This window comes from Coregonus lavaretus, assembly GCF_964263955.1.
Source record: "Coregonus lavaretus genome assembly, chromosome: 24".
Taxonomy (NCBI): domain Eukaryota; kingdom Metazoa; phylum Chordata; class Actinopteri; order Salmoniformes; family Salmonidae; genus Coregonus; species Coregonus lavaretus.
Window position 1 is genome coordinate 16210413 of NC_140011.1, and position 21737 is coordinate 16232149.

Genomic DNA, 21737 nt, shown 5'->3' on the forward strand with positions numbered 1-21737 from the left:
ACAATGTATTTCTTTGTAGGCTATAGCCTTGAAATCATTGTCTAAATAATTCAGAAACACATTGGCCTTATTCTAGTGAGAGTGAAACCTCTCGCTTCGCCTCTTCCTCGGTTTTCACACGCAAACACACCAAGCCCCTCCCCCTGCCACTTGCACAACAAAGATGAGAGATCCCTTCTTCCTCTGACAAGCGGTTTCAACTCGCTATTTGCATTTGAGGTTTGGTCCAACAGAATCGGTCATATGAACATAAAGGAGAAGTTCACCTTTCTAACGATACCACTTATGTCTCAACTGCACAAATTGCACGCAGAGCAGACTACTAAAACGGGAGTATCAATGAACATTGATTCTGGAAAATTCATGCTCAGTTGGTACCGCTACATTTTAGCCAAAGACTGTTATACTAGATGTATTTGTTTTATAAATGTGCAATAAGCATAAAACACAATTATATAAGGAAATGGCAACTCGTTCTCATTCTGAGAAATAAGGTAGGCCACTTGATTTCAACTTCTGAACAAAGTGGACAGGCTAGCATGCTGTTCAAACGGTTGGAGACGGACAGAGGGGTGAGTTCATAATTCAACTGTTCTGCCTTGTTAGCTAACAAATCAATCCAAGTTGGCTAAACTTCCTATAAATATTAGCTGGCTACCAACTAGCATGTGGGCTTGTGCTTGAGATATTGTTAATGAGACCTGTGTTCATGTTCTATAATGCCTGTTACAAGAAGTGAAAGTGCATTACGCATTGTTCTGGTTGAATGTTTAACCAAAAGGTTATTGTCATAGACAGACTTGAAAGTCAGATCAGTGATTATTTCAAAAAAGCAGGTTAAACTATTTTGATAAAATAATTACATTATTAGTGGGTCCTATGGTTGTGGAAGGCTTATCTTTAGCCAAGGTATAATTTCACAATTTCACAGTGTTTTTAGAGAAAACATATATATATATATATATATATATATATATATATATATATATAATTTTGGCCATACGTTTGAGGCCATTTCGCCCAGCCCTAGGCAAGAGGAGGAAATCCCTTCAGGTCTGACGATGAATACAGTGCATTCAACAAGTATTCAGACCCCTTGACTTTTTCCACATTTTGTTACGTTACAGCCATATTCTAAAATTGATTTTAAAAAATCTCTCTCTCATCAATCTACACACAATAACCCATAATGACAAATCAAAAACAGTTTTTTTGAATTTTAAACTAAAAAACTAAAAAATGTAAACTGAAATATCACATTTACATACGTTTTCAGACCCTTTACTCAGTACTTTGTTTAAGCACTTTTGGCAGCGATTACAGCCTAGAGTCTTCTTGGGTATGACACTACAAGCTTGGCACACCTGTATTTGGGGAATTTCTCCCATTCTTCTCTAAAACCCTGTCAGGTTGGATGGGGAGCATCGCTGCACAGCTATTTTCAGGTCTCTCCAGAGATGTTCGATTGGGTTCAAGTCCGGCTCTGGCTGGACCACTCAAGGACATTCAGAGACTTGTCCCGATGCCACTCTGCGCTGTCTTGGCTGTGCGCTTAGGGTCATTGTCCTGTTGGAAGGTGAACCTTCGCCCCAGGCTGAAGTCCTGAGCGCTCTAGAGCAGGTTTTCATCAAGGATCTCTCTGTACTTTGCTCTGTTCATCTTTTCCCTCGATCCTGATTAGTCCCCCCAGTCCCTGCTGCTGAAAACCATCCCCACAGCATGATGCTGCCACCACCATGCTTCACCGTAGGGATGGTGCCAGGTTTCCTCCAGACGTGACGCTTGGCATTCAGGCCAAAGAGTTCAATCTTGGTTTCATCAGACTAGAGAATCTTGTTTCTCATGGTTTGAGAGTCCTTTAGGTGCCTTTTGGCAAACTCCAAACTGTTGTGCCTTTTACTGAGGAGTGGCTTCCATCTGGCCACTCTACCATAAATACCCAATTGGTGGAGTGCTGCAGAGATGGTTGTCCTTCTGGAAGGTTCTCCCATCTCCACAGAGGATCTCTGGAGCTCTGTCAGAGTGACCATCGGGTTCTTGGTCACCTCCCTGACCAAGGCCCTTCTCCCCCGATTGCTCAGTTTGGCTGGTCGGCCAGCTCTAGGAAGAGTCTTGGTGGTTCCAAACTTCTTCCATTTAAGAATGATGGAGGCCACTGTGTTCTTGGGGACCTTCAATGCTGCAGACATTTTTTGGTACCCTTCCTCAGATCTGTGCCTCGACACAATCCTGTCTCGGAGCTCTACGGACAATTCCTTTCACCTCATGGCTTGGTTTTTGCTCTGACATGCACTGTCAAATGTGGGACCTTATATAGACAGGTATGTGTCTTTCAAAATCATGTCTAATCAATTGAATTTACCACAGGTGGACTCCAATCAAGTTGTAGAAACATTTCAAGAATGATCAATGGAAACAGGATGCACCTGCGCTCAATTTCGAGTCTCTCAGCAAAGGGTGTGAATACTTATGTAAATGTGATGTTTCCGTTTTTTTATTTTGTATACATTTGCAAAACAATTTAAAAAACGGTTTTTGCTTCGTCATTATGGGGTACATTGATGAGGAAAAAAATAACATCAATTTTAGAATAAGGCTGTAACGTAACAAAATGTGGAAAAAGGGAAGGGGATTGAATATTTTCCGAATGCACTGTACATTTATTTACCAGGTTGCATTCCTCCACCTGTCTGCCCTCAACCAGAGACATCTGGGTTGATCATTAAACACTCTGTAGTGTGTGTGTGTGTGTGTGTGTGTGTGTGCGTGCGCATGTTTGGCTCTCAAACTACATTAGATAACAATCAATAAAGAACCCAGCTGGCAGGAGTTAGCCCCTGATCACATTGCCACACACTCCTAATCAGAACCCACTGGGAAAGAACTGAGTTTGCTGATCTAGGATCCTATCCCTCCAGTCTTATTCATTGTGATCTGGAAGGCAAAACTGATCCTAAATTAGCACTCCTGCTCTGGGCACAGGGCTACAATTACAACATGTATTATTCTTTAGGGGTGCTCTGAAAAAGCGGGTTGCTGGAATAACATGTGTCCATCCACCTATATTCAATCAAAACATGCTTTTTTGTTTTAGAGAGAGCCTCTCGCTCTCTCCCGCTCTGGTCAAATCTTCTCAACACAGCAAGTGATCAGTGGCTTTTAGTTTTCAGCTTTAGAGAAAGGCCCCCTGTGCCATATGGTGTGTCTGTAGGATTAGATGCCATGGAAGTGTTTTATTGCGTTTAATCTGAGTTTTGGCAGGTTGTACTCTATCCAATGGGATTAGTCCATGGCTGGCTGTCAGGAGCTGCGGGTTGCACCACTACACTTGGTCGCTCGTTTTCTTGCCCCAGAAAATTACCACCAATCCCCATGCTTTCCACAATGACCACCATCGTGTGTGAGGTAACAGTGGGTAACGCTATCAATGCCTCCGTCAGCACTGGCTGATTGTTGGGCCTAAATAATCACAAGAGACTAAATATGCCATGGCATGGTATCTGGAGTTACTGTAGGGGTTTGGCATTATTTATTACGCCGTTTGAGAAGTAGAGAGACATGGAAGTGCACTGCCTCTCACACGTTTGAGTGCAGCACAGAGACCACTCGTGTGTGTGTGCGTCAGACATTCAATTACAGATCTCCCTCCCACTCATCGCATTCTCATGATACTGCAGGGAGGCTTTTGAAACAAGAGGGTCGTACAACAAGCACGTTGATGCTCCAAACAATTAACAGAGATTTCCCTACGAGTAAAGAAATAAGCCTACATGGAATACAGTATAAAGTACTGAAAGCCCCATGGTGGAAGTGAAAGCCAAGAGGCTGTGTACACACCTGGTTCTCAGACAGCCACATAGCAGTCATCTGGTTGAGCTTGGTGAAACTGTAGGGAAGGTTCTTCAACCTGGAGACACAAACACAGAGAAAGTATTACAGTTAAAGTCACCCTGCACATTATCCACCTGAGAAAGATATGGGACAGATAACAACTAACAACCAAAAGCACTATTTAGAGAATAGGGTGTAATATGAGACATGACCATGTTTATGCATGCATAATAACTTTAACCACACTTTAACACACTGCTGTCCAATATAAATAATGGCCCAAATCTTTGAGTGCCATTGATCTAACATCTACAGGATAACTTTCTAAAGTGCACAGAGAATCAGATAAACTATCCTCTTATGTTTGTTGTGTAGTAAAAATGTTCATTGTTTTTATTCGTTTTTTCTTGTGAAGCACATTGTGTTGCATTTCATGTCAGAAATGTGCTGTATAAATAAAGCTTGATCTTGAACAGGTAGGAAACAGGTGCTGTGTCAATGTGTCTCCAAGGCCAAAGTGGTAATGACAAATGAGTGGTCCCGGGGTAATAGGTCTCTTTCGCTCTGTAAAAACTGGAGGATGGGAACTAATTTACAGCAGGCTGCAGGGTTACTGCTGAGTCATGGTCAAATCTATTTAGAGCTGCTGGCAGTGAGAGGACCGGAGCGGCTAGAGTGTCTGTGGCCTTGCCTGGAAAAACACCTGGAAATAACCACCATCAGGAAGGAATAGGGGTTTTGTGAGCATCTGAAATCAACCCACTCAATCTTCCTGGTCCAAATGTTATCTTCCTGGTCCGAGGCTTTAACGCCTGTATCATTATGCACCAAATGATTCACTTCCAGGGTCTCAGGGAGTGTGTGTAAGTGTGTTTGTCCGCAAAGTTGGGGAATGCATTCTGATTATTTTTCCCCATTGTTCACACACAGCCCATGTGTGTGTTTTCAGCACCTTATATAATCCACTTTGGTGGCAGGCACAGCAGAGGGAGATTGCTCTGCTGCCAGCGCTGGTTCCAATAAGCTGGAAGGACATGTTTTACAAGGCACCATGTGGCAACGGTAGAGTGGCTTTGCACAATAAAGGGAGCAGCTGGTAGACTGCTGCTATTTTAACTACTGTGTTAAACTAGTGTCGACTGTTCGAGCGCTCCAATTAAACCCTCTGAGAACACCAGAAACAATGGGAAAAGTTAGCGATCAAATTGATTTGAGTGATGTTCACAACAATACAAAAGTTGCCGTAATGCATTGTGTCTTAATGTTCCACAGATGAAAGATTGGGTTAACGTGATGCTATGTAGTTTGGGCTTTTGCCAGGGTACCGCTTATGGTTGTTCAACCATTTGTTTTATTCATAAACATCCCAGTTTCAGCTGCATGTGAACTAGACTAAGTAAAGTAAATACTGTGTGTGTGGAAATGTGTCACACCTCCCTTGCAGAGAGAGAACGTATGCGTAGCCTCTCCTGCAGCATCTGTGACTCTTCATTCAACTCTGACAAATGTGTTACCTCTATGCCACTAGTACGAGTCACTCACCACCTTCCGGAGACATTTGAAACCCCACCTCTTTAAGGAATACCTGGGATAGGATAAAGTAATCCTTCTACCCCCCCACATCCCCCCCCTTTACTCCAACCACCCCCCCCCCAAAAAAATAAATAAAATAAAATTACATTGTAAAGTGGTTATCCCACTGGCTATAAGGTGAATGCACCTATTTGTAAGTCGCTCTGGATAAGAGCGTCTGCTAAATGACGTAAATGTAAATGTACTACAGATTAATTTGCGCTGCCACTGTAGTCACATTTTCAACAACGCCTACCGTATACTCATTTGTAACCCCTGTGTTATGTGATTATTGTTCCCCTGTCTTAGCTGGGATAAGGAGTGTAGCGGGGTGAGATGGGGGGGGGGGGGGCAAAACATGAGTACGGGGGATGCGACATGGGAGAGTTGCGCCAAACCTGGATAAGACTGTGTATGAAGAATGACAGATTTTGTAAATAAAAATAAAAGAGACCCATCACCTCTGGTCCCCTGCCTGCCTGCCTGGCTGCTTTCCAGATTGCATTGACAATCTGACTGGACTGCCACCGGGCTGAGGAGTAGAGACAGGAAGGCTAGACTCACTTGTTGTCACTTAGGTTGATGACCTTGAGCTTGGTCATGTCTCCCATCTCCTCGGGCAGAGACTCCAGCTTGTTGGAGTGCAGGAACAGCACAGTGGCACTCTTCCAGCTGCCCATCTGAGTGATGTGGGGATAGGAGGGATAGGACATCAGCACACAGCTGGGGCCGGACACGATAAGTTGATGTACGCGGACACACAATTGATATTTTGTACATAAGCACACAGCACAGCGGGCACATAATAACACAGACACACACCGACACACAAACACCAACACTCGCAAACACACTGTGTGAGCCCAATGCTCACCTCTGGGGGCAGCTGTGTGAGGAAGTTGTGGTCAGCGGCGAAGGTGCGTATGCTGACACACTGTCCGATGGAGGATGGCAGAGCCTCAATCTCGTTAAAACTACAGTCCAGCTCATCCAGGGCTGCCAGCCTACAGAGGAAGAACAAGAGGAGGAGGAAGAAGAAACAGAGGGAAAGGAGGAGGACAGGCAGAAAAGGAGGAAAAGAGAAAAAAAAGGTGTTTAGTGTGGGGAGGGCATTTCATTTGGTTGATTAATTGATTCTAGAGGCGATTTATCGCGAGGGACGTGAGACAGTTTTATACCATAGTGAGGGAAGTCCTAAAAAGGTATTTTGCTCGAACTAGCCAACAGTCCTTAGAATCTTTGGCCCCTGTCAAATGGCCTACCTCTGACTAACATAAGCCCTACTTCTGTCTTAACTGTCAGCTGCCATAACTATCTAGGACTGCACTATACGGCATATTATTCATGAAAAAAGAGTGAATGATTATTCTGTGACTAGAAGACTCGCTGGAGAAGAGGTTATTCTATATCCGAAACTCTTCAATACTGTATCTGGTTCTCATTATTCTGTTTTGCTCAGGAATATGCAAGCTAGCATACTCTGAATAGATCTGGCGTTTTTATTCCAGCATTAATATGAAAATACATACTGCGCCTGCGCATAGATGGTTCACGTGGAATTTAAGCAGGATTTGAGCCAGAGTAGCCTCTGCTGAGTCCCATCAATCAACCGGATGTTCCGGTTCTTGAGGGGAAATGGAAAGATAGCATGTGACGCGACTTCCGCTTTTGGACGTTAACAAGGCGACACTCCATCTTAACTCCTCCTCCACATTTACTGGATTGGTTAAACAGTGCAGAAGAGAACCCCCCCCAATAGTTTTTTTTCCCTTCTCGTCAAGACCAGTATGTAGGGGGATCTAGTTTCTGGGGGTTCTTTTACGCCTGTTATGTTAGGTTAAGCCTGAGTTACATTAGGTTAAGCATATGCGACCAAATATGCTGTTCGACCAGCAGTTTTATTTTGGGAGCACAGAGGACCCAAAAAAACATCTCCCAGATAATAATTGTTGTAATGATAAGGCTTCGCTGTACCATTGTTTCCAAGTGCCCTAAAGGAGAACCTGGTAACTTCACCAGTATATCCAAACATCTGGGGGCACAGAAAGAAAGGAAAAGGGATAGCTTCTTCTGGAAATGAATGATCATAGCAAAGCATGAATGACAGATCTCTTGCATGTCTTCATCACAAACCGGACGTTTTTAAAGAGACCGTGTACAATTTTCAATGTAATGCATCTCAATAGGACAATAGCGCTTTTACACAATGTCGAAACCTAATATTCCACAAATTACTTTGTAATTTCAATGACAGGTATTCGTATCCACACTTTAGCTTTTATAATAAACTAAAGTATTTACAGTGTTACATATTCGTCTCTAGGGCACAACATGTGCTTCAAAAGTAGCTAGAATTCATACAGGCTCAATATAGACTATCTCAATCAATAAAATCAAAACATTCTGGGGCTCCTAAATTTCATGTGATGCTACTAACTTTAACATTTTGGGAGCACCAGTGCTACCAATGAAAAACGTTAATTTGGAACCCTGGGCACAGGCAATCAATTAATTGTATTTGTCACATGCTTCTTAAACAACAGGTGTAGACTAACAGTGAAATGCTTACTTACGGGCCCTTCCCAACAATGCAGAGAGAAGATAGAAATAGAAAAATACTACAAAAATAACACCAGGAATAAATACACAATGAGTAAAGATACGTGGCTATATACACGGGGTACCAGTACTGAGTCGATGTGTACGAGGTAATTGAGGTAGATATGTACATATAGCTAGGGGTACAGTGACTAGGCAACAGGACAAACAGTAGCAGCAGCATAGAGGTCCTGGATGGCAGGGAGCTCGGCCCCAGTGATGTACTGGGCCGTGCGCACTACCCTCTGTAGCACCTTGCGGTCAGATGCCAAGCAGTTACCATCCCAAGCGGTGATGCAGCCAATGGTGCAGCTGTAGAACTTGGATCTGAGGGCCAAAAACCTTTTCAGCCTCCTGAGTGGGAAGAGGCGTTGTCGTGTCTTCTTCACGACTGTGTTGGTGTGTGTGGACCATGTTCATTCCTTAGTGATGTGGACACTGAGAAACTTGAAACGCTCAACTCGCTCCACTACAGCCCCGTCAATGTCGATGAGGGCATGCTCGACCCTCAGTTTCCTGTAGTCCACGATCAGTTCCTTTGTCTTGCTGACTTAGAGGGAAATGCTGTTGTCCTGGCACTACACTGCCAGGTCACTAACCTCCTCCCTACAGGCTGCATCATCGTTGTCGGTGATCAGGCCTACTACCGGCACGTCGTCAGCAAACTTAATAATGGTGTTGGGTGAACAGGGAGTACAGGAGTGGACTAAACATGCACCCCTGAGCAGCCCCCCGTGTTGAGGGTAAGCATGGTGGAAGTGTTGTTGCCTACCCTAACCACCTGGGGGCGGTCCATCAGGAAGTCCAGGATCCAGTTGCTGAGGTAGGTGTTGAGCCCCAGGGTCCTGAGCTTAGTGATGATCTTGGAGGGCACTATGGTGTTGAACACTGAGCTGTAGAACTATGGTGGTCTGCTTGAAACATGTACGTATTTCAGACTGGGCCAGGGAGAGGTTGAAAATGTCAGCGCAGACACTTGCCAGCTGGTCGGTGCATGCTCTGAGTACGCATCCTGCTGCAGTTGACCCTGTGCCTCTCAGTATGTTTGTGTGTGTGTACGCATGTGCGTGCATGCATGCATGGGTTGGGAAAAGGCAGACGACAAATCTCAATTTCCCAGAAAAACTGACAATAAAGTTCCATTGAAAACAGAGAAGCTAGGAGAAAAGGCTCATATGCAGCTGGGGATTTCTCTGGGATGAAAAATGTCTAAAGGCAAAGTGAGATGGACTTCCTGCTTGCTGGCCAGTCACCAAAGGCTGTGGGATAATAATAGCTGATAGTACTAGAACACAAGTTGTTCTCCTCTATCATTCTCCATATTCTCTATAGCAACCGAGTAAAGATCAGATTCCACTGCTCAGAAGTCAAGACCAGGGACAAACAAGTGTGTAGGCCGTCGAACACAAATCAAGATAAAGCAAATTGAATGAAATACAAGATTAAATGCATTTAAATCAGTATGCTTAGAAGTCAAGACCAGGGACCAACAAGAGTGTAGGACGTAGAACACAAATCAAAATGTAAAACAAATTAACAAAATACAAAATTAAATACATTTAATCAGTATGCTTTACAATCCTGGTCTGGAATTAAACCACGGTTCCCCTTGCAATCACATATTTATAATCCTGCCCAGAAGTTTTTTTAATAAAACATATCAAATGTATAAACCTAGTTGCCAATTCATCACTGTAGTTCTTTAAATGCTAGTTGGCTACCACACATACTATGTTGATGGATTAAAATGTAATGTCTTTGTCGCTCCATATGGATGATCACGTCTATAGTCAGAGTTCAAGTCTTGCGTTGATAAATGATTGCATTGGCGCTATTAGAGTGTGTGGCTTTTCCTTTTCTTCTACAGAGGTCAAGTCTAAACTTGGTCAAGTCCCAGCCTGTATTGACCTCCGTGTCACCCGGAAACAGCAGTCAACCGCCAACAGCTGGCCTCACCTGTCGTAGTTGAATATTGGCGAAGCAGAATTAAACGGAGGCTTTAATCAGTCAATACGGAATTAAGAGGTTCCTGGGGTCAGGACTACAATCATACCCATCCACAATAGGGCAGCCAGGCTTAGTTCACTCACCTAAATCATTGGGACTAACGCCTCAACCCCTACAATCCACCGGCGACCATGAATCGTCTCATATCTGGCACGTGTAGAATGAGGTCAATGGGACAAGGGGCTTAGGTCAATTAATCAAACCTAGCCCTATATTGGTGTACTGTACTGCAGCGTTCTGTGATATGATTAGATGAGGATCAATGCAAACCAATCAGGATGGGTCTGGTTGTTTTAAAACGATGGCTGTAGTAGTACTGAGTAGCACTCACCCCCCGACAGAGTCGGGCAGATACATGAGCTGGTTCTCATCCACTTTCAGGGCGGTTAGTTTCTTCAGGGAGCCTGAGAGGGAGGGAGGGAAGGAGGAAGAGGGAGGGAGGGGAGGAAGGAGGAAGAGGGAGAAAGAGAAAGGGGGGGGGGGGGTGGGGGTGAGAGAGTGGGGTAGAAAGAGAGAGTGGGGTAGAGAGAGAGAGGGGTAGAGAGCGAGAGAGTGGGGGGGAGAGAGAGAGAGAGAGAGAGAGAGAGAGAGAGAGTGGGGGAGAGAGAGAGAGAGAGAGAGAGAGAGAGAGAGAGAGAGAGAGAGAGAGAGAGAGAGAGAGAGAGAGAGAGAGAGAGAGAGAGAGAGAGAGAGGGGTAGGACGAGAGAAATAAAGATAAATAGCACATTAGGTAACACACCACTACAGTGCACACAGAAATTGATTCTGAATCTCAGCTGGATCACAAAAAGAGGAGCATCCATTCCAGTAATGCAACAGATTAATAATTAATACCAACAACAATACTATGACTGGTTTTACGAACAGCTGAATGCTTAGACATACAATTCCAAGAGGGCTGCCATGAACACATATCCCCGTAAAATGTTATCAGATATTTAGATATTCATACCATATAAATATAAAATGGGGGATGGAACAGAAAACAGCTTTGGTAAAGCATCATGCTTCTGGAAGTCCACTTCTTCAATATGCATCTAGGCGAGTCATTCATTCCAGAATGAGATTCAATTAAAGCCAATATTCCGCTTCACCTCCAACAACCAACCATGTTCATTAGACACACATCAACAATGGCTTGGCTTGAGGTCACTGAGCTATGTCATACTGCCTTTATCATGTGGTAAAGAGATGGGCACTATGTGTGGGTGTTTGTGTATTCGTGGCGGTCTATCTGTCTTTTTTTATTTTATTTAACCTTTATTTAACTAGGCAAGTCAGTTAAGAACAAATTCTTATTTACAATGACGGCCTACACCGGCCAAACCCGGACGACGCTGGGCCAATTGTGCGCCGCCCTATGGGACTCCCAATCACAGCCGGTTGTGATACAGCCTGGAATCGAACCAGGGGGTCTGTAGTGACGCCTCAAGCACTGAGATGCAGTACCTTAGACTGCTGCGCCACTCGGGAGCCCTGTCTTTGTCGGTATGTGTGTATATATGTGCCAGTCTGTGTGTGTGTGTGTGTGTGTGTGTGTGTGTGTGTGTGTGTGTGTAGCCACTCACCTATGGATCCTGGCAGCTGTGTGAGGGCATTGTTAGACAGCAGCAGGTCCTGCAGGCTCTCACAGCCACAGATCTGCTCATCCACCATCTCCAGGTTGTTCTTGGACACGTCCAGGTAGGTCAGCTGCTTCAGAGTGCCCAGCCTCTGGAGAACACACACATGCGTGAGGGCACGCACATTGAAAAGAGTAACAGAGAGGATTGCGGCGAGGGGGCGGGGCTGACGGTGTTAATTGAACTCAGAATTAACTCAGAATTAAAACAGTCACAGGAATACCCCTGGCCTGACCAATCTGAACACAGGAACCTGAAAGCTTGCAATCTCAGTGTCTTTGTACATTTGTGTGTGACACACTAACCCTTCCCTCCACATTGATTAAACAAATCAATGTTCCAGTACAGGCTGAGGGGAGGTTTCAGGGGCTCACTGTACTTCATCACCATTCACCACCTCATACCCACACACACACCACAGTGAGTGTACACACACACAGCTATGTCTTACAATACTTGTGAGGACTTTTTGGGGAGCAAATATTGTTTTCCCTAACCTCTAACCCTAAAATAGTGTTTGTTATGAAAAAATGAGGACTTCTGGTACTCACAAGTATAGTCAAACGTGTACACACAAACACAAACAGATCCACAAAAGTAGAACCTAACATGAGCCTGAACACGGGAAAGAAGGAAAGACAAAAGGAAAGGAGAAAGAATGGTCTGGCTGCGTTGTTTTCTTTATTTTTTATTATTGTGATATCCAAATTGGTAGATACAGTCTTGTCCATCCGAAACACGACCCTGCCAAGCCGCACTGCTTCTTGACACACTGCTCGCTTAACCCGGAAGTCAGCCGCACCAATGTGTCGGAGGAAATACTGTACAACTGGCGACCGTGTCAGTGTGCATGCGCCCGGCTTGCCACAGGAGTCGGTAGAGCGCGATGGGACAAGGACATCCCCGGCTGGCTAGACCCTCCCCTAACCCGGACGAAGCTGGGCCAATTGTGCGTCGCCTCATGGGTCTCCCGGTCGCGGCCGGCTGCAACACAGCCCGGGATCGAACCCGGATCTGTAGTGACGTCTCAAGCACTGCAGTGCCTTAGACCGCTGCGCCACTCGGGAGGCCCCTTGGCTGCATTGTTTTGAGGAGCATTTCGTTTCATAATTAAACAGTAATTTCAATTTCATTATAACAAACACTAGCGCAGTGAAATGCAGTGTACATCGCACCGTTCCTAGGCATGGTTTGAGGCATTCTTTAATAATGTTCTACAGTGAGGCCAGGCAGTAGTCAGTAATCCTAATCCTAACAGAGGAACAGCATGTGATTACGGGGTTGGTGGTGGTGCTGTCGAAATGCTTGCGGCGCACTAATGTATTAATTATGACCTATTTACCAAACAAGCTGGCCATTTCCATGAGCGAGAGGCATTACGCAACACAACATGGGCTGACGACGACGAATCACAACAAAACACAATCGTTTGAATCACACGACTTTGAACCAACAGATTAATTGGTCTGTGGATTCGTCATTTGCAACATTAATCTTATGATGTTGGACAGGCAGCAAAACGTCTTTAATAATATCTTACCATGTTGGCTTGAACAAAGCCGTTTTGAGTTTTCACACAGTTTGTGTCTCTGGGGAATGTTTCATCACCATACTGTAGGTAGGACGGTGTGAAAGCCGAGGCAGTGCACAGGAAGAATAAGCCTGTGGGGAGTTGAATGGCGGTTCATCATCTTACCCCTGGTAGGAACGTCAGTCTGTTTCCATCCATCCACAGCTCTTTGATTCCAGTGAGCTGCTCCAATACCTCAGGCTGGGGGTAGGGAGGGAGGGGCAAGAGAGAGAAAGAGAGTGGAGAGAAAGAGTGGGAAGAGAGAAAGAGAGAGAGAGACAGAGAGAGGGACAGAAATGGAGAGAAATGAGAGCTCAATTCATTTACAACAATTCAGGAAGCCACTGACTTTAGAGTACTGAGGTTCAGCCGAGGGCACGACAGAGACAGACACTCACCACTTCAGTGAACTCGTTACTCCCCAAGTCCAACCTCTCCAGCTGGGTGAGCTTGTGCATGCTTCTGCAGAGAGAGAGGGAGAGAAAGAGATTGATGTTGAGCTAAGGATCTGGGAATACAACGAGTCAACCACAACAGCAGCATCAAAGGACACATTTCCAAATGTCCAAGCCATTCTGCAGGGTTACTTTGATATAATCAAAAGACAATTCTGAGCCATCTCCGTACACAGATCTAACAAAACACACATAATACAAAATGTATGACGAGTTAGTCATTGTTGATTATTATGTGTGTGCGTGTGTATGCATTCAGTGCCTATAGAAAGTATACACCCCCTACAAAACATACTCCACATTTTCAAAGTGAAAGAAAGTTACAAATTAAGAACAAAAAAATACTGAAATATCATAATTGGATAAATCTCCATCCCCCTGAGTAATATTTGGTGGAGACACCACTGGCAGCCATTAGAGCTTTGAATCATTTGGAATAAGATTATACCAACTTTTCACAACTCTTAGGGCAACATAACATTGTTTTTGTCAAAATGTCTCAAGCTCATTACATTCGGTTGGGAATCATTGAAGGCCAGCAATATTCAAACCTTGTCTCTGACTTTCAAGCATATTTAAGTCAGGACTGAGACAGGACCATGCAGGAACACTCAACACCTCTTGGAAAGCCATTCTGGTGTGTCTTTGGCATTAAAACTATCCCAGGGTTAGGTTTTCAGAAGACTGAAGTGGGTTTTCCTCAAACCTTTTACCTGGGCTTTGCTCCTTTCATATTACTTTTGATCCTGACAAACTCCCCAGTCCCTGCCGATGACAAGCACACCCATAACATGATGCTGCCAACACAATAAAGAGGGTTTCACTCTGTGTTGTGTTATATTGGATTTGACCCAACCCTGTAGTTTTTAATTTAGGCCAAAAATATAATTGATTTGCTGTGTTGTCTTGCAGTATTACTTAACAGCCTTGTTGCAAACAGAATGGATGATTTGGAGGGGATTTTTTTAACACAGGCTTCTTTCTTTTTCACTTTGTCATAGAGGCCAGTAACATGGAGTGAATGCAATGTTGTTGATTCTTGAGTATTTTCAAGTAATATGGTGGCAGCATCATGTTATGGGTATGTTTGTCACTGGCAGGGGTGGGGATCAAAATAAATATGTTAGCATCAAAATAAATGTGAACGGAGCAAAGTCCAGGTAAAGAAACACCAGAATGGCTTTCCAAGAGGTGTTAAGTGTTCCTGAGTGGTCTAGTCTCAGTCCTGACTTAAATCTGCTTTACAAAATCTGAGACCAGGTTTTAATATTGCTGTCCATCAATGATTTCCAAGCAAATATAATGAGCTTGAGAACATTGACAAAAACAATAGATATACACGTAGTGTACAAAACATTAGGAACACCTGCTCTTTCCATAACAGACTGACCAGGTGAATCCAGGTGAAAGCTATGATGCCTTATTGATGTCACTTGTTAACTCTACTTCAATCAGTGTAGGTTAAATAATGATTTTTAAGCCAATTGAGACATGGATTGTGTATGTGTGACATTCAGAGGATGAATGGGCAAGACAAAAGATTTAAGTGCCTTTGAACGGGGTATGGTAGCAGGTGCCAGGCGCACCGGTTTGAGTGTGTCAATAACTGCAAAGCTGCTGGGTTTTTCACGCGCAACAGTTTCCCGTGTGTATCAAGAATGGTCCACCACCCAAAGGACATCCAGCCAACTTGACAACTGTGGGACGCATTGGAGTCAACATGGGCCAGCATCCATGTGAAACGCCTTCGACACCTTGTAGAGTCCATGCCCCAACGAATTGAGACTGTTCTGAGGGCAAAAGGGGGTGCAACTCAATATTAGGAAGGTGTTCCTAATGTTTTGTATACTCAGTGTATGTTGCCCTGAAAGTTGTGCAAAGTTGGTAAAATCTTATTCCAAATTATTCCCATCTGTAATGGCTGCCAAAGGTGCTTCCACCAAGTATTAACGCAGGGGGGTGGAGACTTACCCAATTATGATATTTCATTTTAATTTATTTATGGAAAATGTTCTTTCACTTTGGAAATGTGGAGTAGGTTGTGTAGATCTGTAGGAAAATATATATAATTTAAAGTTCAAGGGATATTGACTGTAGGTCTATAACCTCTCACATAGCCTTAATATTTACTCCTGCAGAATTAAGCATTACTTGCAGTAAAATCATACACCAAATGTAGGCAAAATGTTTACTCTGGAACAAGTGTAGAGAAATATGATTTATTTCTTCCAGCATTTAAGAGAATGCAAATGTCCAGTTATATACCGTCTGTAGAGGTGCTATCTTTATCAGCATCATAAAAGCTAATAGCATGTCAACCACATAAAATATGCATCCAAGCTGAACTGAAATCTTATCAGAAACATGTTGGGTCGTTTTCACAGCTTTCTATTTCATTACAACTGGTCAAACCGATGTTATTTGAACATTTTGCACAGAATCATTTTTTTTTAGGTATTGTATTTCTCCCAGTCCCTAAACGTCTTTGAAGCAGAGATGACAGAACTTTCAAAAAATCATTCTGCAGTCTCTGACCGCAGCTTACAGCACATTTTCAATATTAGCAGGTTAGGGTCGGGCCACAGATTTTCACATATAGTTGGGCGGTTGCGGATGGGTTATTAGCAATTGCGGGCAGGTACAGATAAACAAACAGCTGACCCACACACCATTACAGTATGATGTGCCTGCTCTCTGCGTGCTCATCCATGTATGTGTGTGTGTGTACAAACTTTCACCTAGTGTCCCTGTAGTCTGGTTTCTTAAAAGACTGCTTTACATCACACATGGGCCCTGTTATAGCAGGCTCACGCACAGGCTTACCTCTCACCCATTTAAGGCCGATTTCGTCACAGGATAAAGCGGCGCAACATTTGACTCAAATACTCAGACAGTTATGTTACACCAGGGGGACATGAAAAATGTAACGAAGTTTGTTCAAATAATGTCTGGAAGTGATGTTGGTCTAACTTTCCTCCATATCCAGGCTTGCTTCTTATTCATTGTTTTATCCATTTCTAACAAATTGGCAGCAACAGATTTTCTGATTTCTCTTCAGGTCTGGGGGAATTCATATGCATCTAGTGGCAAGATATTGATTGGCGATATAACAACCATGAGGTCAATAGGTCAACATCCGTCCCACTTCACTGACAGGTGCTACAGGATAACTGGATGCTATACGACTATTAAAACATAAGCTAAATGACCATGTCATGAGAATGACATAACATATGATATTGCATTTGTTACTAAGACAAACAAAGTCTAAACACGAGTAATTTAATATGAGAGCTACTACTGGGATAAATAGAACATAGATATCGCGAGGGGCTTCATTGTGTTTGGGAACAGATCAGATAACGGTGGTTTCTCAGTGGGGATGAACCTCTAGGGGTGTGTCCCAAATAGCACCCTATTCCCTATATAGTGCACTACTTTTGATGAGGGGGTAGTGCCCTATATAGGGATTAAGGTGCCATTTAGGCCGCAGGCCTAGACCTCAAAACACCAGTCAAACCAAAACACAGCTCGGTGCTAGGGTTGACAGTTACGCGCTTCCCCCCTGTGGAGGCTGATTTGTCTACGCTGCTCCTCAAAACATCACACCTTAATCCATACCATGTATCTGTCTGTACAATTAAACTATACAACGAGGCGGTTTCACAGCGATCTCTGGGGTTGTTGTCGTAATAAACGTTGGGTTTATATAAAAAGACCGTGATAGCACGCCGAGCGTCGGAACTTTCCTACCCCGTGATTGGCATGCCAGAAGGAGCGCGGAGGCTCACAAACAAAGAGCACAGAGGACCAGCCAGCTAGGGGACAACAGAAGAACTGGACCTAGATGCACCGGATAGGCAGGTAGAGAAAGAGAGCGGGGTAACGTGACAAAGAGAGCAGAGAAAGTGAGACTTCTCCAAAGCCACCTGTAGCACTCTGGAGCCCCTTTATAAATCACTGGGTTTTCTGGGTAGTGAACACATACACACAGAGGTAGGAAGCAGAGGCTTTCAAAAGGTGAAACAGAACAGGAGCTACAGTAAGTGCTCTGGACAGGGTTCATGCACATTTTGACAGATGGAATTTCATCACTTCTCAACTACTTTTAACCATCTCCTGCTGTTGTGCACGGCACTTAACCCCCCCCAAAGTAGAATACATGTTAGGTAACTGTATAAAACACGTGGTCAGTCAGTCTGGAGAGCTACTGCTCAAACACTGAGTTTATCAAGGTCTGGTTGAGCAGCTCATTTCTAAAATGTGATTTGTTAGAGGGCGACTGGAACAAAAGCCTGCACACCCAGTAGCTCTCCTGCAGGATGGTTGACCACCCTTGATGTTAAACATTGCAACTAAATCAGTTTTATGCCTTTATAAAATAATTAGCTCATTCAATATATCAAAAGATCAAATGGCTATGGTAGGCTACAAATCTTTGTATACAGCTGAAGCAAGCCCACATTTTCTTCAGGAAATGTACCTTTTATAGTTTCATCAAATTCAACTTAGCTACCTTAGAAGTTTTTACTTTGCCGGCTGAATTAGCATCTATTGATTTGCAATGTCCCATACATTGGATGCCCAAAATCAACTGGAATTATTACTGCCACATAATCCAACAGGCTACATCTAATAATTGTTCCTAAAATTACTGTTCGTGATTCACAAATTCGATTCAAAGCGATTGAACAGAATCCCAAGGAATACAATGGCGAAGTGAGTCGTTAGTTTCGTCAAAAGTAATCATTTAAATGAATCATATGAATTGTTCCAAAAAGTAAATCAACTTTGTAAGGCCTTATTCGCGAGTGTCAGTGAAACGTTTTTGGGGATAGGGCGAAAACATGAATACATGCTAACAGCTAAACCGATAACCAGCCAGGCTACAACATACACTGAACAAAAATATAAATGCAACCATTTCAGAGATTTAATTGAGTTACAGTGTATATTGGGAATACAGATATGCATCTGTTGGTCACAGATACCTTATAAACAAGGTAGGGGCTTGGACGAGAAAACACTAAGGAGAAGTCCTTATCTGTTTTATAGGCCTACTGCAAGTAGCCTATACATGAGCCAAGACAGAAAGATAAACACGGTCAGAGACCCACTAAAGCAGCACCGCCCCCTCAAGAGTCTGAGCCTGCCTGGCAGTGTTGGTCCAACAAAGCAAAAGCCCAGATGGGTGAGCATAATATACAAGGAATTTCTCAAAGCTGCTAATGAGAACCTTGACGACCTCGTGCCTAGCCGGTGGGAATTACGGTGGAGTACCCCCACCCAGGTAGTGGCAGTGCTGGCAACACTAGCTGCAGTAACCCATGGGGAGGGGGTCACACTCTAATAATCAGAGAGGGAGCTAATTATTATGGCACTGCCGGCACAAAATAATCCTAAGGGTCTGACTGCACAGAGGTGCTTGGGAAAATGGTCACAACTGGGGACCAGTGTGTGAGTGTTTCGGGGATAGGGGTGTATCCGAGCGCCATCAGCTAAGACTAGACATTGGTTAATCAAATCTCCCCATTCTTGCCCAATTTGGAATGCCTTCTCAAACAGCTACAACTGTATACGCATTCACAAATAGTATTCTCTTGAGTTGGGCTCCGGGATGGAACAACTGTTGAACATCTGAGCTTGTGGTTGTTTGCGGGGGATGGGTGGGGAGAGTGCGTGCATGTATCCCACATCTGTTGCTATGGGGTAATGATGTTAGGGGAATTATAGGTTGAATCACAATAATTGTTTGCCAAAATTTTTATTTTTGTAATGCCAGATCCTGGTTATAGGTAACCATCCTTCGTAGGAAGTGCCTACATCATTACGCATATTATTAGTTAATTGTGGAAATAAATTAAGATAAAAAAATATATATAAACAATTATTGCATAACTGTATACAATATAATTGAGGTGAGGTCGTTGGAAATGCATTTGGCTGTTAATCTGCTTCTGTTCTGTAGGTGGCACTGTGTGCTCTTTTCAAATGTTGGGTCCCAATCTCTCAAAGGACCTAGGATCCAGGTGGACAAGGGTGGTCTGCCAGTCATGGGGACGACAACCCAACTTGGGATGGGGGGAGGTTTTAGCGGGTGGAATAGTGGAGAACCATTGTAGGTTTACTCAGCAGCAGTGCAAATATCATGGTACAGCTTTTCTGTGTGCAAATGTATATATAAAAAAATAAAAAATAAAAATATCAGATTTACTTAAGTATTCAGACCCTTTACTCAGTACTTTGTTGAAGCACCTTTGGCAGCGACTACAGCCTCGAGTGTTCTTCAGTATGATGCTACAAGCTTGGCATACCTGTATTTGGGGAGTTTCTTCCATTCTTCTCTGCATATCCTCTTAAGCTCTGTCAGGTTGGATGGGGAGCGTCGCTGCACAGCTATTTTCAGGTCTCTCCAGAGATGTTCGATCGGGTTCAAGTCCGGGCTCTGGCTGGACCACTCAAGGACATTCAGAGACTTGTCCCGAAACCACTCCTGCGTTGTCTTGGCTGTGTGCTTACGGTCATTGTCCTGTTGGAAGGTGAACCTTCGCCCCAGTCTTTGGAGCAGGTTTTCATCAAGGATCTCTCTGTACTTTGCTCCGTTCATCTTTCCCTCGATCCTGACTAGTCTCCCAGTCCCTGCCACTGAAAAACATCCTCACAGCATGATGCTGCCACCACCATGCTTCACCGTAGGGATGGTATTGGCCAGGTGATGAGCGGTGCCTAGTTTATTCCAGATGTGACACTTGGCATTCAGGCCAAAGAGTTCAATTTTGATTTCTCAGAGAATCTTGTTTCTCATGGTCTGAGAGTCTTTTTTTATTATGCCTTTTGGCAAACTCCAAGCGGGCTGTCATGTGCCTTTTACTGAGGAGTGGCCTGATTGGTGCAGTGCTGCAGAGATGTCCTTCTGGAAGGTTATCCCATCTCCACAGAGGAACTCTGGAGCTCTGTCAGTGTGACCATCAGGTTCTTGGTCACCTCCCTGACCAAGGCCCTTCTCCCCCGATTGCTCAGTTTGGCCGGACGGCCAGCTCTAGGAAGAGTCTCGGTGATTCCAAACGTCTTACATTTAAGAACGATGGGAGCCACTGTATTCTTGGGGACCTTCAACGCTGCAGACATTTTTTGGTACCCTTCCCCAGATCTGTGCCTCGACACAATCCTGTCTCGGAGCTCTACGGACAATTCCTTCCACCTCATGGCTTGGTTTTTGCTCTGACAAGCACTGTCAACTGTGGGACCTTATATAGACAGGTGTGTGCCTTTCTAAATCATGTCTAATCAATAGAATTTACCACAGGTGGACTCCAAGTTGTAGAAACATCTCAAGGATGATCAATGGAAACATGATGCACCTGAGCTCAATTTCAAGTTTTATAGCAAAGGGTCTGAATACTTATGTAAATAAGGTATCTGTTTTTTATTTTTTATAAATGTGCTACATTTTCTAAAAACCAGTTTTAGCTTTGTCATTATGGGGTATGGTGTGTAGATTGATGAGGGGAAAAAACAATTGAATCCATTTTAGAATTAGGCTGTAACGTAACAAAATGTGGAAAAAGTCAAAGGGTCTGAATACTTTCCGAATGCACTGTAGCTGCCCAGCAATATACAGCTTATCAACCACCATAGAGAAGCGTCCACTCATTTGTCTGTATTCTTTTAACGTTAGGTAAAGTATTTCCCTTCTGTCTCGGATATCATTAGGGAGCTGGTCATTCATTCCATAGTTTGTGCCTTTGAGCTCACGTACTTTTTTTTGTACCATGATTTTCTTCTGGTAGTGCTCAAAACAAGCTATTATGGGGGCGCGGGCCATGGTGGGATGTGCCTCCCCTTCTATGTACTCGCGAAAATGTCATTCTTTGTACCTGGTCTTTTCAGATTAGTAGATATGAACTCGCGCACTAGATTCGACTTCTTCTAAGTTTACCCGCATACTGCGTGTCTGTGTATCCAGCACTGTCTCGTTAAGGACTCTGTTGTCACGGACAACATCGTTTACTTTGATTTCCAGTTTGTCAACAGTGCCCTTTAGCGTTTTATTCTCTTTGCACATATCCTCAAGTTGTTCG

General features: G+C 43.8%; 1 protein-coding gene across 7 annotated transcripts in view; it reads right to left on the minus strand.

Moving 5' to 3' along the window:
* The window catches only part of LOC311100272 (erbin-like), a 126642-nt gene that overhangs the window by 28139 nt on the left and 76766 nt on the right, over positions 1–21737 (minus strand). For all 7 annotated transcript variants that reach the window (XM_084141120.1, XM_084141121.1, XM_084141122.1 and 4 more), the window contains 7 exons: positions 13600–13663; positions 13328–13402; positions 11578–11722; positions 10340–10412; positions 6278–6407; positions 5968–6083; positions 3838–3907 (listed from right to left, as the gene is read on the minus strand). In XM_084141120.1, coding sequence (XP_083997246.1) covers positions 3838–3907; positions 5968–6083; positions 6278–6407; positions 10340–10412; positions 11578–11722; positions 13328–13402; positions 13600–13663 — 673 coding nt within the window. The remainder of the gene's footprint in view (positions 1–3837; positions 3908–5967; positions 6084–6277; positions 6408–10339; positions 10413–11577; positions 11723–13327; positions 13403–13599; positions 13664–21737) is intronic.